The sequence below is a fragment of the Heterodontus francisci genome, chromosome 37 (assembly GCF_036365525.1).
Source record: "Heterodontus francisci isolate sHetFra1 chromosome 37, sHetFra1.hap1, whole genome shotgun sequence".
Classification (NCBI taxonomy): domain Eukaryota; kingdom Metazoa; phylum Chordata; class Chondrichthyes; order Heterodontiformes; family Heterodontidae; genus Heterodontus; species Heterodontus francisci.
In genome coordinates this window covers 6,163,781-6,177,204 of record NC_090407.1, presented here as the reverse complement: position 1 = coordinate 6,177,204, position 13,424 = coordinate 6,163,781, and the positions used below count along the sequence as shown (strand labels likewise).

Genomic DNA, 13,424 nt, shown 5'->3' with positions numbered 1-13,424 from the left:
GCTCCTGATTGCTACCTAACTTGGAAATGTGTGAAGATGTCAGGTGGAGAAATGATCTTCCACAGTCAAACAACTTGCTGAAATCATCATCGTCGCTCTCTTGCAAAGTCCCAAAATTCTCATCCTTCTTTTCAAATCTCCCGTGGCCGCGCACTTCCCTATCCCTAATCTCCTCCAGCCCCACAACTCTCAGATAAGTGCATTCATCCAATTCTGGCCTTGTGAGCAACCCCAATTTTAATTGCACCACCATTGGTTGCCGTACCTTCAGCTGCAGAGGCCCAAAGCTCTGGAATTCCCTCCTTAAAACTCTCTGCCCTCTGTATCTCACTTTCCACCTCTAAGATGCTCCTAAACACATCCCTCTTTAACCAAGCTTTTGGGAGGTCTCCCCTAATACTGCCTTATATGGCTTGGTGTCTGATTTTGCTTTCCTCTCCTGTTATAAGGTGCAATATAAATATAGGTTGTTGTTGAGGGCTGCCAATGTCTGTGGAAGCATAACTCAGCAACAGTCAGTGATTTTAGCAAAGGAAGACTGGAGATAATTACAAAAAAAAACTCAGCATATCTGAAACTTGCCACAAGAAGCTAAAGGATGAAGATTTACTACAGAATTTGTCCGGAGCAGTATAGAACTCTGAAATGATGGGTTGCGAGTGTGTTTTGGAAGTTTCCCACTTGCTGACTTAATTCCAGCTGTACATTCCCCTATAAAGACAGGAGGAGAAAAGCTGAAGTGTTGCCTTAGACTGCCTTTATGCATTTCTTGGCCCCTGCTTTCAGAGCAACTTTTGGAAATTCTCTGGAGCAGGCCAGCTAGCCAGGAATGTTATAATGTGGGCAAGTCGTCAGGAAAACGAAGGGAGAAAGTATTAGGAAAACAACTTAATGTAAAGGCTTAACCTCTTGCATACAGAGGCTGATCTCCATACAGTGAGTGCATTCAGGCATGAAAACATCAAAATGACAAGCTAAACATTATCTGTTATAATGGAAAATATTACAGGAAAAGACAGTCAAGTTGAAAGCAGCACTTGTGTAGAAAAACTGATTTCTCACAAAGTGGAAAAATTCTGCCTTTGTAAATTAAACCAGTCTCACTATTTTTCTAATTTAATTAAAATTGCCAAATTTTAGACCCATCTGTACTGAATTTAAAATATGACTTGAAGTCAAGGTGGCACTGAGCAAAATATCTACCTTCAAACATTTTCGGAGGGCATCTCTCTTTATTTTCTCTTGACAACTTATCGGGCATCGAGCTTTATTTTGTAAAACTGTTAGTTTAAAAAAAAATTATTTTGCAAAATGCCTCCATTAGAATCAATTTTCTTCTGACTTAAAACTACAGATAAATGCATAGTGTTATGAATATAAAATTTACAGATCAGTGCAAATTAAACTACCTACTGGAAGATTATTGTATTTTAAGTTAGCCCATTTTGTTAATATGTTACTGTTACTGTTCTTCGAGCCTGTTTGATTCTGAATTCAGGAATTGACAGCTTCATTTGTAAGGATTTCACAAAAAGATATAACTTCATCAATGGCACAAATGATATCACCCGACATATGTTGTTTACCTTTTAACAGGGCTCTCTCTCGGGAAGTTTTCCAGTGCTCTGTGTAATTACACATAGAAATATAAATTGCAGTAACAAGATGTAACTCAGCAATAATTTTTTTTTTACGCAACGAGTTGTTCGATCTGGAATACATTGCCTGAAGGGGTGATGGAAGCAGATTCAATACTAAAAGGGAATGGGATAAATACTTGAAAAAAATCTGTAGGGCTACAGGGAAAGAGCTGGGATGTGGGACTAATGGGTTATTTCTTCCAGGCATGATGGTTGTTTTCTATTCTGTATGATTCTGTGATAACAGTCCTTTTACCCATGGGGTAGAAGGGAACTAATTGTGGCAGGAAGACAGACTGATCTTCTGCATCAACTGCACATTCTCACACTATCCTCATGTCCCTTGATTCCCTAAGAGTCCAAAAAATCCAATCAACTCTGCCTTGAATAAACACAACAATTGGGCAGTCACAACTCTCTGGAGTATAGAGTTCCAACGATTCACTGCCCTCTGAGTGAAGAAATTTCTCCTGATCTCAGTCCTAATTAAAGATTATCTGAATATGGGGAAGAGGCCTTGGGTGAGAAGAAGATAATAAGAACATAAATGCTTCATTCAGCTTTCCAGAATCATTGCTTTTCTTCATAGTGTGAGTGCTTGAATAAAGAAAATATTAGATAGAGCTATAAGAATTCACAATGGCTTCGTAGGGAGAATAGCAATAGGGATGGCACTGAAACAAACAGTCAGGAAGGTTCCAGGCATATGTTTGGGTGTAGTTAGTTAGTTAGCTGCCAAGGGCTGCTCTAATTCCCCTCACACCCCTGGGCTAGTGTGGGAATAAATAATTAGTCCCCACTTTTGATCAGTATTTAATGACCCTTTATGCAAGTGCCTGCATATAGCTGTTTGCCTCAGCTGTGATGCTTCCACAGTCAAATGGCTAATAAATCCTCATGTTCTGTGTTTTAGTTTTTTTTTAGTTTTAGAGATACAGCACTGAAACAGGCCCTTCGGCCCACCGAGTCTGTGCCGACCATCAACCACCCATTTATACTAATCCTGCACTAATCCCATATTCCTACCACATCCCCACCTGTCCCTATATTTCCCTACCACCTACCTATACTAGGGGCAATTTATAATGGCCAATTTACCTACCAACCTGCAAGTCTTTTGGTTTGTGGGAGGAAACCGGAGCACCCGGAGAAAACCCACGCAGACACAGGGAGAACTTGCAAACTCCACACAGGCAGTACCCGGAATTGAACCCGGGTTGCTGGAGCTGTGAGGCTGCAGTGCTAAGCACTGCGCCACTGTGAAGAACAGCCACTTCAGACAAAGGACTGCACCCTAATGAGAATAGCCACCTTCAGGAGAAGATGGGTAAGGTGACCAATCCAAAACGAGAATAAGTACTGATCTGTGTTATGTTTGTTTCAAACATATTGTCAGAACAAATGAGTAAAACTGAGCAGCAATTTTTTTTTACAGTATTTCACTATCATAAGGCTTCATGCATTCAAAAATGCAGATAATGAAGTATGCTAAGAGCATGCAACTGCAGCTCATGAAGGAAGTTATGGCTGTTTTTACAAAGAGTATACTGTCAAGAATGCTGCATTCCTAGGAAATTCCTGTAATAGTTTTGTCTCGTTGGTAATTGGAATCTCTGTGTGTAAAGGCACACAATATTCTGTTTTGGTTTTGCTCCAGCTTAACATCAAATATAGAACTGACCAATATTACCTGTATCTTTTCTCCCCCAGAAGTTTTTATCGGTTTGAGGCCGTTTGGGATAGCTCTTTGCACAATTCCCTCCTACTAAACCGTGTGACTCCATATGGTGAAAGAATCTACATGACCCTTTCTGCATACCTGGAGGTTTGTATCTAACTGTTTCTGAAAATCAGCAGTATTTTTTCATGACCATCAGTCTTACTTCAAATGTAAGAAAGATCTCGTGTTTTCCTTAGATTGGTTTTCACTCACAAATGGAAATTGGGAAGTACTTAATGGAATGTGTAGCCAACAGCTTCTCTACATAAAATAGTCAATCTCCCATGATGTTGCACACATGGAGTTCACACCAAGTGTAGTCATCAGGTGAAGTGGAATTGGTAGGAAGTTGATAACTAAACCAAGGCTAGCAGATGTAGGATACCAATTTGTAATCTAAAACATATTCATATTAAAACCAAATATCCTGTCCTTTTTTTTTTGTATAACACTTTGATACTAAAAGTTACAGCAATTTCAGTAGAAGAGTAGTGTTGTTTGGAACATAAGTTTCTGTGCCGCTTTCGATAAGCCGCTGGGAGCTGCTAAATTACTAAAGAAAATGTGGGTCTACAAATGTGAGGGCAGAGACGCCAATGTTCAATATAGAAAACTGTAGAATTAGTTCAAAACGTTCTCGTCCTGACTGTAACATCTAGTAATCTATTGCAATCAGCAAGCATTTTTAAACCGTGCTTTCAATTTCATAGTTCCAAGAAAGCCATATTTATTTACTCAAACCGTATGGTTGAAAATGCGAGCTGGTCATCTTGCTCTAGTGACAGCGCCTTCTAATATGAACTGTATTGTTGGCTAGTTTTCAGGGAGTGTCTAGCGGAATCTTTTTTTAAATTCATTTTGTCTTATTCTTGAGACATCTAAATTGACATGACAGTTCAGTTATCAAATTGTGTGGACAAAAGAATCAGGATAAGTGTCACCATTTTCTAATACACAGTCTACCTTTTTGCTTTGTTGATAACACATTAACCCAGAAGTCAGGTGTAGTGGTCAGTAAGAAAAGCAATTCTGCTATTAAATAGGGATTAAGTCATTGCTAATCCCTAACTGCCTCAGTGGGGAGTTTTGAGATAAGCTCAGGTCACAACCTAATCAAGCAACGATACTTCTCACACTGTTGGCTTACCACCATCTGATTCACGACAAACTTGCAATGCAGTGTATATATGTAAATGCAGTGATGTCAATTTGCTAAACTTGTAATTTTTTTTGCACTTTAACTCTTGATTTAATTTGTTACTGTATTCTTTGATCTTTCAGCTTGACCATTGCATTCAGCCTGCGGTAATCACCAAGGACATCTGTATGATCTTCTACTCCAGGGACGCTAAGATCTCACCTCCACGGTCCCTGCGTAATCTGTTTGGCAGTGGATATTCAAAGACACCTGACTGGTACTTAAGCCTTTCAAAATCAAATGAGGGAGGATGCTAAATGGGGTTTAAAAATGTTACCAACGTTAAAATTAAGTGAGAGAAATTCTGCCAAATTTAGTCCAGTCACATCATTTTCCATGTGTGTAAGTAGGCTTTAAACTGTTTCTTTTTCTAGAATGACTTGTGGTCGCCAATGTAATACTTTGTGAATTGGTGAAGGGAGATATTAATGATGACGAAAGTAGTAACTTATTTTTCTTTTGGTTTTGTTTCAGTAACCGAGTAAGTGGCATCTATGAGCTCAGCTTGTGCAAAATGGCAGACACAGGGAGCCCTGGTAAGTCAAAGATTCTGGTGATCTGGTATTAGTTGACTAAGATATCCACCCTACCTTTGTTTAGCACATGACAATACATATGTACACACACAAACACTCCAGCTGGAGCCTCTGCGTAGGAATCATAACTGATGGTTATTTATATTCGTTCTTGGGATGTGAGCGTCCTTAGCAAGGCTGCATTTTTGCCCATCTCTAGTTGCCCTGAGAAGATGATGGTGGGCTGCCTTCTTGAACCACTGCTGTCTTTGATGTGGGGTTTAGTATAACTGCGTGGTTGCTTGGCCATTTCAGAGGGTAGGTGAGTCAATCATGGTGTGGGGCTGGAATCACATACAGGCCAGACTAGTTGACATATTTCCTTCCCTGAAGGACATTGCTGAATCAGTTGGGATTTTATGACGAGCTGACAGCTTCACTTTTACTGACACCAATTTTTTGTTTCCAGAATTATTTTTAAAAATTGTTTTCAAATTCTCAAATTGCTATGGTGCGATTCAAATGTGTGTTCTCAGGATTATAACTCGACCATTGTGCAGTGAATGGGAATGCGAGCGCAGTCCATGCTCCCATCCAACAGGATTTTGTTTAAAACTGCTACAGTTTCCACACAACCCTGTGGCACGGTTTGTTGGGGTACTATCCCACTGTTCATTGAGTATCCAGACTTGGATCACTCTTGTAATTTTTGATTTCCTTCATGTCATTAGGGAGACACGTGGAATGATATAAACCACAGTAACAGCTAATGTATTCTCAGTGACTATGAACGAAGGCTCACTCATTTATCTTATAGTTTCAAATCTAATTAAATCTTTTTGATCAATAAAATGACTTCCTGACTTGTCTCAAATCTATTGCTGTATCCAAAGAGATGTACCACAACAATATAGATGGTACTACTTCTTCACCAACACAGTATGTATATTTTCACGCTATTGTTAAAAGTCTGGAGAGGTTTTCTATGAATTTGTGGTTGGAATAAAATTCATCAAGTTCACAAGACCCATTAATGCCTTAATTTGAATATTTTTGCACCCAGTGGCTGTTTTTTTTTTTATTTGAACATTGTCCCACTCCCTTCTAATATCCACAGGTGCAGCATTGTATTAGAGAATGTGTTAGTGGGGGATAAAAATGTAAGTTAAAATGATCTCTTTTGAAATATATTTTCAGGAAGTATATTTATTGATCTACAGATATTCACAAAAGATTAACTTTCAGTGATCATGATGCACATCCTGAGTGCGATCTTGTTACAATTCTTGGAAATGTCATTATAACACATTGCAACATTGGTTGCGGTAAATCGGAGGCTTCTGGGGGGAGGATCCCTCCAGAGATTTGGTGGTAGTTGGTTTGTTGCTTTTACATTTATATTTTCTCTTCCTCATAATTTTTTTTTTAATGATTGTGCATCATTTCCCACCCCAGAGGTTGGGCAGAGGGGAGAAACATACAGCGCAGAAGGTGGTCCCATGCCACCTCTGAGCATGCACAAGTACAAACGGAGCTGGATGAAAAACACTGTTGTTGGGCTGCTGCAAAGACGATGGAAATATTGCTGGTGTCTGTTACACTACCATACATCACTGGCTATTGGGAGTAATGGGTTGTAAAGGGAGAAGATTGGAATTGAATTATTGAGTTTCTACCACAAGTGATGACTCAAGTGCTTTTTGTATTACTTAATTTTGTTATGCAGATTACACAATTACATCACTTTCTCTCCCATTGGCAGAACCAGTCCACAGCCTGTGAACATACAAACGTGACGGGCAGGAAAAGGCCATCTGCTCCATCAAGCCTGCCCCACGCCACAATAACACTACCATCATAGCTAAACACTTCCTCCCATCCCCGCAGCCACGTAATCTCCTGGGAGAGACACAAGTACGGAAATTAATTCAGTGCCAATAAGGGGGAAAAAATACCCTGTCCTACCCCCTCAAGCAATTGAAACCAGTCCAGGAGATCACATGTTACCTACAAAGACACTTAACCCAATGATGCAATCCCTGCCCCAGTCGGGGAGCAGTCTAGCCCTCTCTTGAAGGCATACGGAGAATCAACACCCACCACACTAGTTGGCAATGTGTTCCAAAGGCTCGAGATTCTCTATCATAAAGTTCCCGTCTAACATTTCAATTTGTTTTTCACTTTAGTTACCTAATATATAAACAGAATGCAGAAACTGTTATTATTTAATATCCCACTTGGATCAACTTAATCTGAGTTGTCAGGTCACCCTACTCATGAGATATAAATTCAATTCCACAGCTGGTTATCTTTGTGTGTGTACATATAAAAGTGATATTTATCGGAGAACTATAAACGCTTATAGCACAGGAGGAGGCCATTCAGCCCAACGGGTGTGTGCTGGCTCTTTTAAAGAGCAGTCGTGCTTTGTCCCACATCCTGATTTTTTTTTTTTGTCCGTAACCCTCATCCTCAAGTACCTGTCTGACTCCTTGTTAAACATTCTTTATGGAATCAGCTTCCGCCACCTTTTCAAGTAGAGCCTCCCAGATCCTGACAACTCGAGTGAAAACATTTCTGCTCATCTTCTCATCAATTTCTATGAGTAATGACATTTTTTTACTTAATATTTATTATTTTTGCATTTAATGAATTGATTTATTTTCAGTTTAGCTAACTTTTCCACATTATTTCTGTCGCTCGTCTATGTCCTGTACCCTGAACTTGGATCCTACTTTAGTTTGATCTTGGAGCCCTTTCATTCTGCGATCAGCAGTGACATAAAAGTACATTGCAGCAGTCTGAAATTTGGAGAATGGTTTGAGTGCGCACCATGATCATAATGCACAAAAATAACTTATTTATGGTATTGGCATGAATTCTTGAAGTTTATTTATATAGAGATAGCTCAGTGTTCTATAGCTCACTAAATGTATTTCTGGCCATAGATGCATTTATGGGGAAGCTAGATAAGTATGTGAGGGAGAAAGGATTAGAAGGACATGTCGATCGGGTGAGTTATAGTAAATAGAGTGGGAAGAGGCTTGTGTGGAGCATAAACACCAAATGAGCTGTTCCTGTGTTGTAAATTCCATGTAATTTACTTATGAAAATAAAATGCCAATCCTGTACTGTAGGCAGAGTGTAGAGTGAGTTGCCCACATATGTATAATCTGAGCTACAGATATCCCCGCTCCACATGTTTTGCAAAAGTATAATCAGAAAGAACCATCAGGGAACTAAGTTCCAATTTGTGTTTTCCATGTCTGTGTGGGTGAAAATATATTTAGAACAATGGTAGTCATGTTCGCATTGCTTGGACAGTTTAACGTGGGTGGAATAATATTCTGTTCTGCTCCAGGAATGCAAAGGAGACGAAGAAAAATTTTAGACACCTCAGTTGCCTATGTACGAGGAGAGGAGAATTTAGCAGGATGGAGACCCCGTGGGGATAGCCTCATCCTGGAGCACCAGTGGGAACTGGAAAAACTGGATCTCTTGCATGAGGTAAATGGAGTGCAGAACAGATTTACAAAAGCGCTCATACTACAGACACTGGAAATCTGAAATTAAAACTGAAAATGCTGAAAACACACAGCATCTGCAGAAAGAGAGAGAGTTAACATTTCAGGTTGATGACCTTTCGTCAGAACAGATTTGTAGACCACTTCTGGCAAAGGAACTTGTACGTTGGGGTTCATTTAGTTCAGGAAAGTAACCAGAAAGGATACATTTGTTCCCTCTCCACCATCCCTACATTGGATTTGGATATTCCTCTTTAGTATATTATGATAAATTGTTGCTTTCAAAATATTTATTATTTGTACATACGCACAAGGAAAATTCGAGTTCAGGATAAAGGTAATTGAAAAATGCCAGTTTTGCTCTTTGGTTCATGTAATATTTCACACATTTCAAGATATTCAGTTACTACATGGAAGCAAACAGTCTTTGAAGATGCCAAACACGGATCTAATTAAGTGCTAGTCCCTCACCAGGAATTTTCTCCACATAAGAAACACAGTCAGTACTTTCACTTCCTCATTAGCTGCAACACCAAACAGTGAAGGCAAAATAAATCTGCTTCACTCCCTGTATTTGTCCTGCATTGACTCCTTTGTTTGATTTGAAACACATGAATTTAGGCAGCAGTTCTCAAGTCCCTATAAGTCTTCACTGTATATAATTTGCTCAGTGATGCCATTTAACATCATCACAGCTACAATGCATTTTTATTTGGAGTATTGGGATTTGTCATCCTAGCTTTGACTACATGGAAGACATTTAACGAGACAGACACATTAGTGATTATTGCTGTAGGAAGTTAAATAGTTGCTTTTAAAAACATTAACAGCACAGTAGGAGGCCATTTGGCCGCTTCGTGTCCATGCTGGCCGTAAGAATTATCCAGCCTAATCCCACCTTCCACCTCATGGTCCATCACCCTCCAGGGCAGCTCAAGGCTTGTCCAAGTATTTTTTTTTTTTAAATGCGATGAAGGTTTCTGCCTCTACCACCCTTTCAGGCAGTGAGTTCCAGACCCCCACCACCCTCTGCGTAAAACAAAATTACTCCTCAACTCCCCTGTAATCCTTACATCAATTACTTTAAATCTATGTATCTTGGTTATTAACCTCTCTGCTAATGGAAATAGGCCCTTCCTATCCACTCTATCTAGGCCCCTCATAACCTAATGCATAATTGTGCAACTAAATGTCTTTCTGAGCTGGTTTATTCATCATTTGAGACCATTTCTGCCCGTTCCCATTTATGTTGAACTGTACTATGAGGTAGTTTTGATAAAATCCATAGAATTATAGAATGGTTACAGCACAGAAGGAGGCTGTTCGGCCTGTTGTGTCTGTGCTGGCTCTCTGCAACAGTAATTTAGCTAGTCCGACTCCCCTGCCTTTTCCCCATAGCCCTGCAAATCTTTTCTCGTGATGGATAAACACAGATGTTTTGTGTGTCTCAACATTATGCTTTGAGCATATTTGTATGTTCAGCCAAGTAACCTATTGTGTGTTTATTAAGGTTGAGAGGACACGCCACCTCCTGTTACTGCGTGAGAAGCTCAGCGAAACGACTCCAAAATCTCTCTGTGATTCCATCTCCCCGAGTATGAGCAGTGGTACGCTCAGCACCTCCACTAGTATCTCCTCACAGATATCTACGACAACATTCGAGAGTGCTGTCACGCCCAGTGAAAGCAGTGGATATGACTCTGCAGACATTCAGAGCCTTGTGGATCGTGAGAAAGAACTGGCAACCAAGGTATTGTACAGTGCCGCATGGCCTACAGAAGTCTTCTAGTGTGGGGCATTTGTGCAGTGATCAAAAATGTATGAGTTTTTCATTGTGCTAGCTCAAATAAAACTCGTATTACATTTTTTAATACAACCTTTATGCCAGTTTAGTGCTTCAATAAAATTTAGGTAAAATTGCTTATTGTGTTTGATCCTGAGAACAGACTTAGAACTTTGGTTTTATAGCAGTTACTTTTAGAAGAATTTGTGTTTGTCTCCTGTTCTTTAAAGTTTTTGATTCTGTGGTTTTGAAATAATTGAATGGTCTCTGCATTTACTTGGGCCATGAGGTAGCCATTTCTTCCTGATGCTGTGCTCGGAAATGATGGACAGTGAATGAAATGATGGCATTTTACTAATTTTGCACGGTGATGTTGTTGATATTCCCCCACAATGTCCCAGAATCACGTGGTGCAAATTCACGGTCATAGTTCCCCATGCTGCACATTCCTTATCTTGCCTTACTATTTAAAGGGAAGCAGAGGTCAGTGGCCAAGCATATCCTCACAGAAGTAACAAGTTGGAAAGAAAAGCAACCTGATTACTCTGGTATATCCACCAGCAGCTACTTAAGGTTACTGATGGTGGAGCCCTGAGAGCAAATTTTTTTTTCTTGCTGCAGAATAATGTATCAATTGGGAAGCAAACAGTACTTTTTGTTTGAAAGAAAATGTTAATATTTGCATTGTTGAAATTGAGCTTTATAACAAAGTGGAGCAATTAGCAAGGCACTTGGACATTGTCATAATTGGGCCCAGTGTGTTTGTCTTTTGAATTTGTAGTCAAATGAATAAGGGTGCAGAACCAACCAAGCTGTTGCCTGAAACATCTAGTCAACAGAGCAGTACCTGCCCTCCTTTATTACAATGTGTTTTTCAGTGAATCATAGAATTTAACATCAGAGAAGGAGGCCATTTGGTCCATAGTGCCTGTGCTGGCTCTTTGAAAGAAGAGCTATCTAATTAGTTCCACTGCCCTGCCCTTTCCTGATAGCCCTGAAAAAACATTCCTGTTCAAATATATGCCTAATTCCCTTGTGAAAGTTGTTACTGAATCTGCTTCCACTGCCCTTTCAGGCAATGCATTCCAGATCAGGACCACTTGCTGCATCACGAAGTTCTCATCGTCACCTCTCTGGTTCTTTTGAAAATTTTGCCAATTTCTCCTTCAAGAAACATGCATTTCGTGGATTTGTTCATGTTACTTGGTTCACAGATATTTCCTGCAGTTTCTTTGAAAGTGAACTGAAGTTAAGACTGAAGTAAACTGCAATGCTGCTTTTTCCCTGATATGATTTAATTTCTCATAGCTTGCAATCTGAGGCCAATATTTCTTGATGCTTTAATTCTTTGGTCAATCATGCCTTCAATTTACCAACCTCTCTAGTCTGCTTCATGCCTGGTTGTCATGTCCTTAATGTGCAATAATGTTTTTGTTTCAGTGCCTGCAACTTCTACTGCACACCTTTAATAAAGAACTGAACCAAGTCTGCAACAGCATCAGTGACAGTAAGGTAAAATACAAGTTCACATTACAAGAAATTGCTATAATACAAAAGACAGCATGGAGATGATGTCGAGCAGCATGTTGCAAGTTGGTGGTCCATAAGTATATGCGCCTGATTCCCTAATACTGTATCATTGGATAGGGACCAGGTAAAGACTCGGGCACTCTTTACCCCCCCCCCCCCCCCACCCCCCCCCCACAGCAAGAGGTGGCCCTCCTAACAAATAACTTGAGATGAAATAGAAATGTGAGGGTGGTTTGCCAGCCTGCCAGCCACACAATGATAGGTAGCAGGATTAGAAAAGAGGATTGTTTGTATTCAGTGGTTCACAACATGTTTAAAGTAAGCATGAGGCACTAGATCATGTAGTGTACAGAACAGACTTTATTGATATACAGCACAGACGGTGCAGCTTTTCAGTATCTTCTGAGATCCCTGAAAGCCTGTTGAAAACCAGACTCCTTTCTGCACCATAATTTGCCTACAGATTGAACCTCATGATGTATCTTGAATCCTTTGAAGACTGTCTATTCATGTAAACAGTTGTAGTTTACTCCAGAGCTACCTCTCTCAAACGAGATTTTCTGATGTAACTCTTCTTAACCTCTTTGAAGAACAGGCTTAATTAACTGCTTTCTTTCAATGCCACAGTCAGTGAATCATCTACCAATGTTCATTACCCAAACTGCTAAAGTTAGAACATAATCATCCGTCGCTGACACCATGACTGTCATGTATTCATTGCACGGGCCTTTGCGCATCAGAAGACAAGCTATGCATTCCTCTCATCACACGTCAAAGCTATCCAGTTCAAAGACCTGCTGCTCCAAAATACGAAGAAGTTTGACTGTTAATCCTTAACTCACCAAGATGTCCAATTTACAACTTTCCAGGGTGTTCAGCGAGGATAAATTCAAAATAACCAACAACAAAAACGGCTTTCAAACCTTAAAATCAGGTGGTGCACCTAATTGAGAAGGAATATATTCAATGCTTCTGCTGCTGATATCTTCAGTACAAGTTTTGGAAATGCTATACATGGTGTTTTAGCACAAGCTGTGCAAGGTTTTAAAATCACTAGTACTTTATTTTATATTCTTTATATTGTAATTATTTTGTCCTGAAGAGCACCTTCCCCTATTGAGGACAACTGGGGAGTCTCATTCCCCATCTCATTCCCAGTGTCTGAGAGGTTTTTCCTTGAAATGGCTACTAGTGACTTTATTGGAAAATGGGATTAGAATGGACATGATGGGCCGAAGGTCCTGTTTTTGTGCTGTATGACTCTATGACTCTAAAGTTGTAGTGAGAGTGGCAAGGGGTGAGTGACTGCAGATCCCTGACATCAGCCCATCTCTTCTCATTACCTGCCTGAGATTGGGAGTTTGCTGTCTGGGGAATTGTGGTTGGAAATTCTGAATGCTACTGATTGCCATTTCTGTTGTTATTAAAGCTATCTGGATGTTAATATAGTGGTGTTGTGAGCATTGTGAGAGTATGTAGGTTAGTATTTTAAAGGGATAGTCTGTTTTTGAACA

General features: G+C 39.9%; 1 protein-coding gene across 6 annotated transcripts in view; it reads left to right on the top strand.

Annotated features, from left to right (window-relative positions):
* kif1b (kinesin family member 1B) overlaps positions 1–13,424 on the top strand; it is a 250,476-nt gene that overhangs the window by 194,789 nt on the left and 42,263 nt on the right. For all 6 annotated transcript variants that reach the window (XM_068016948.1, XM_068016945.1, XM_068016944.1 and 3 more), the window contains 6 exons: positions 3,351–3,465; positions 4,642–4,775; positions 5,033–5,094; positions 8,435–8,580; positions 10,108–10,347; positions 11,821–11,892. In XM_068016948.1, coding sequence (XP_067873049.1) covers positions 3,351–3,465; positions 4,642–4,775; positions 5,033–5,094; positions 8,435–8,580; positions 10,108–10,347; positions 11,821–11,892 — 769 coding nt within the window. The remainder of the gene's footprint in view (positions 1–3,350; positions 3,466–4,641; positions 4,776–5,032; positions 5,095–8,434; positions 8,581–10,107; positions 10,348–11,820; positions 11,893–13,424) is intronic.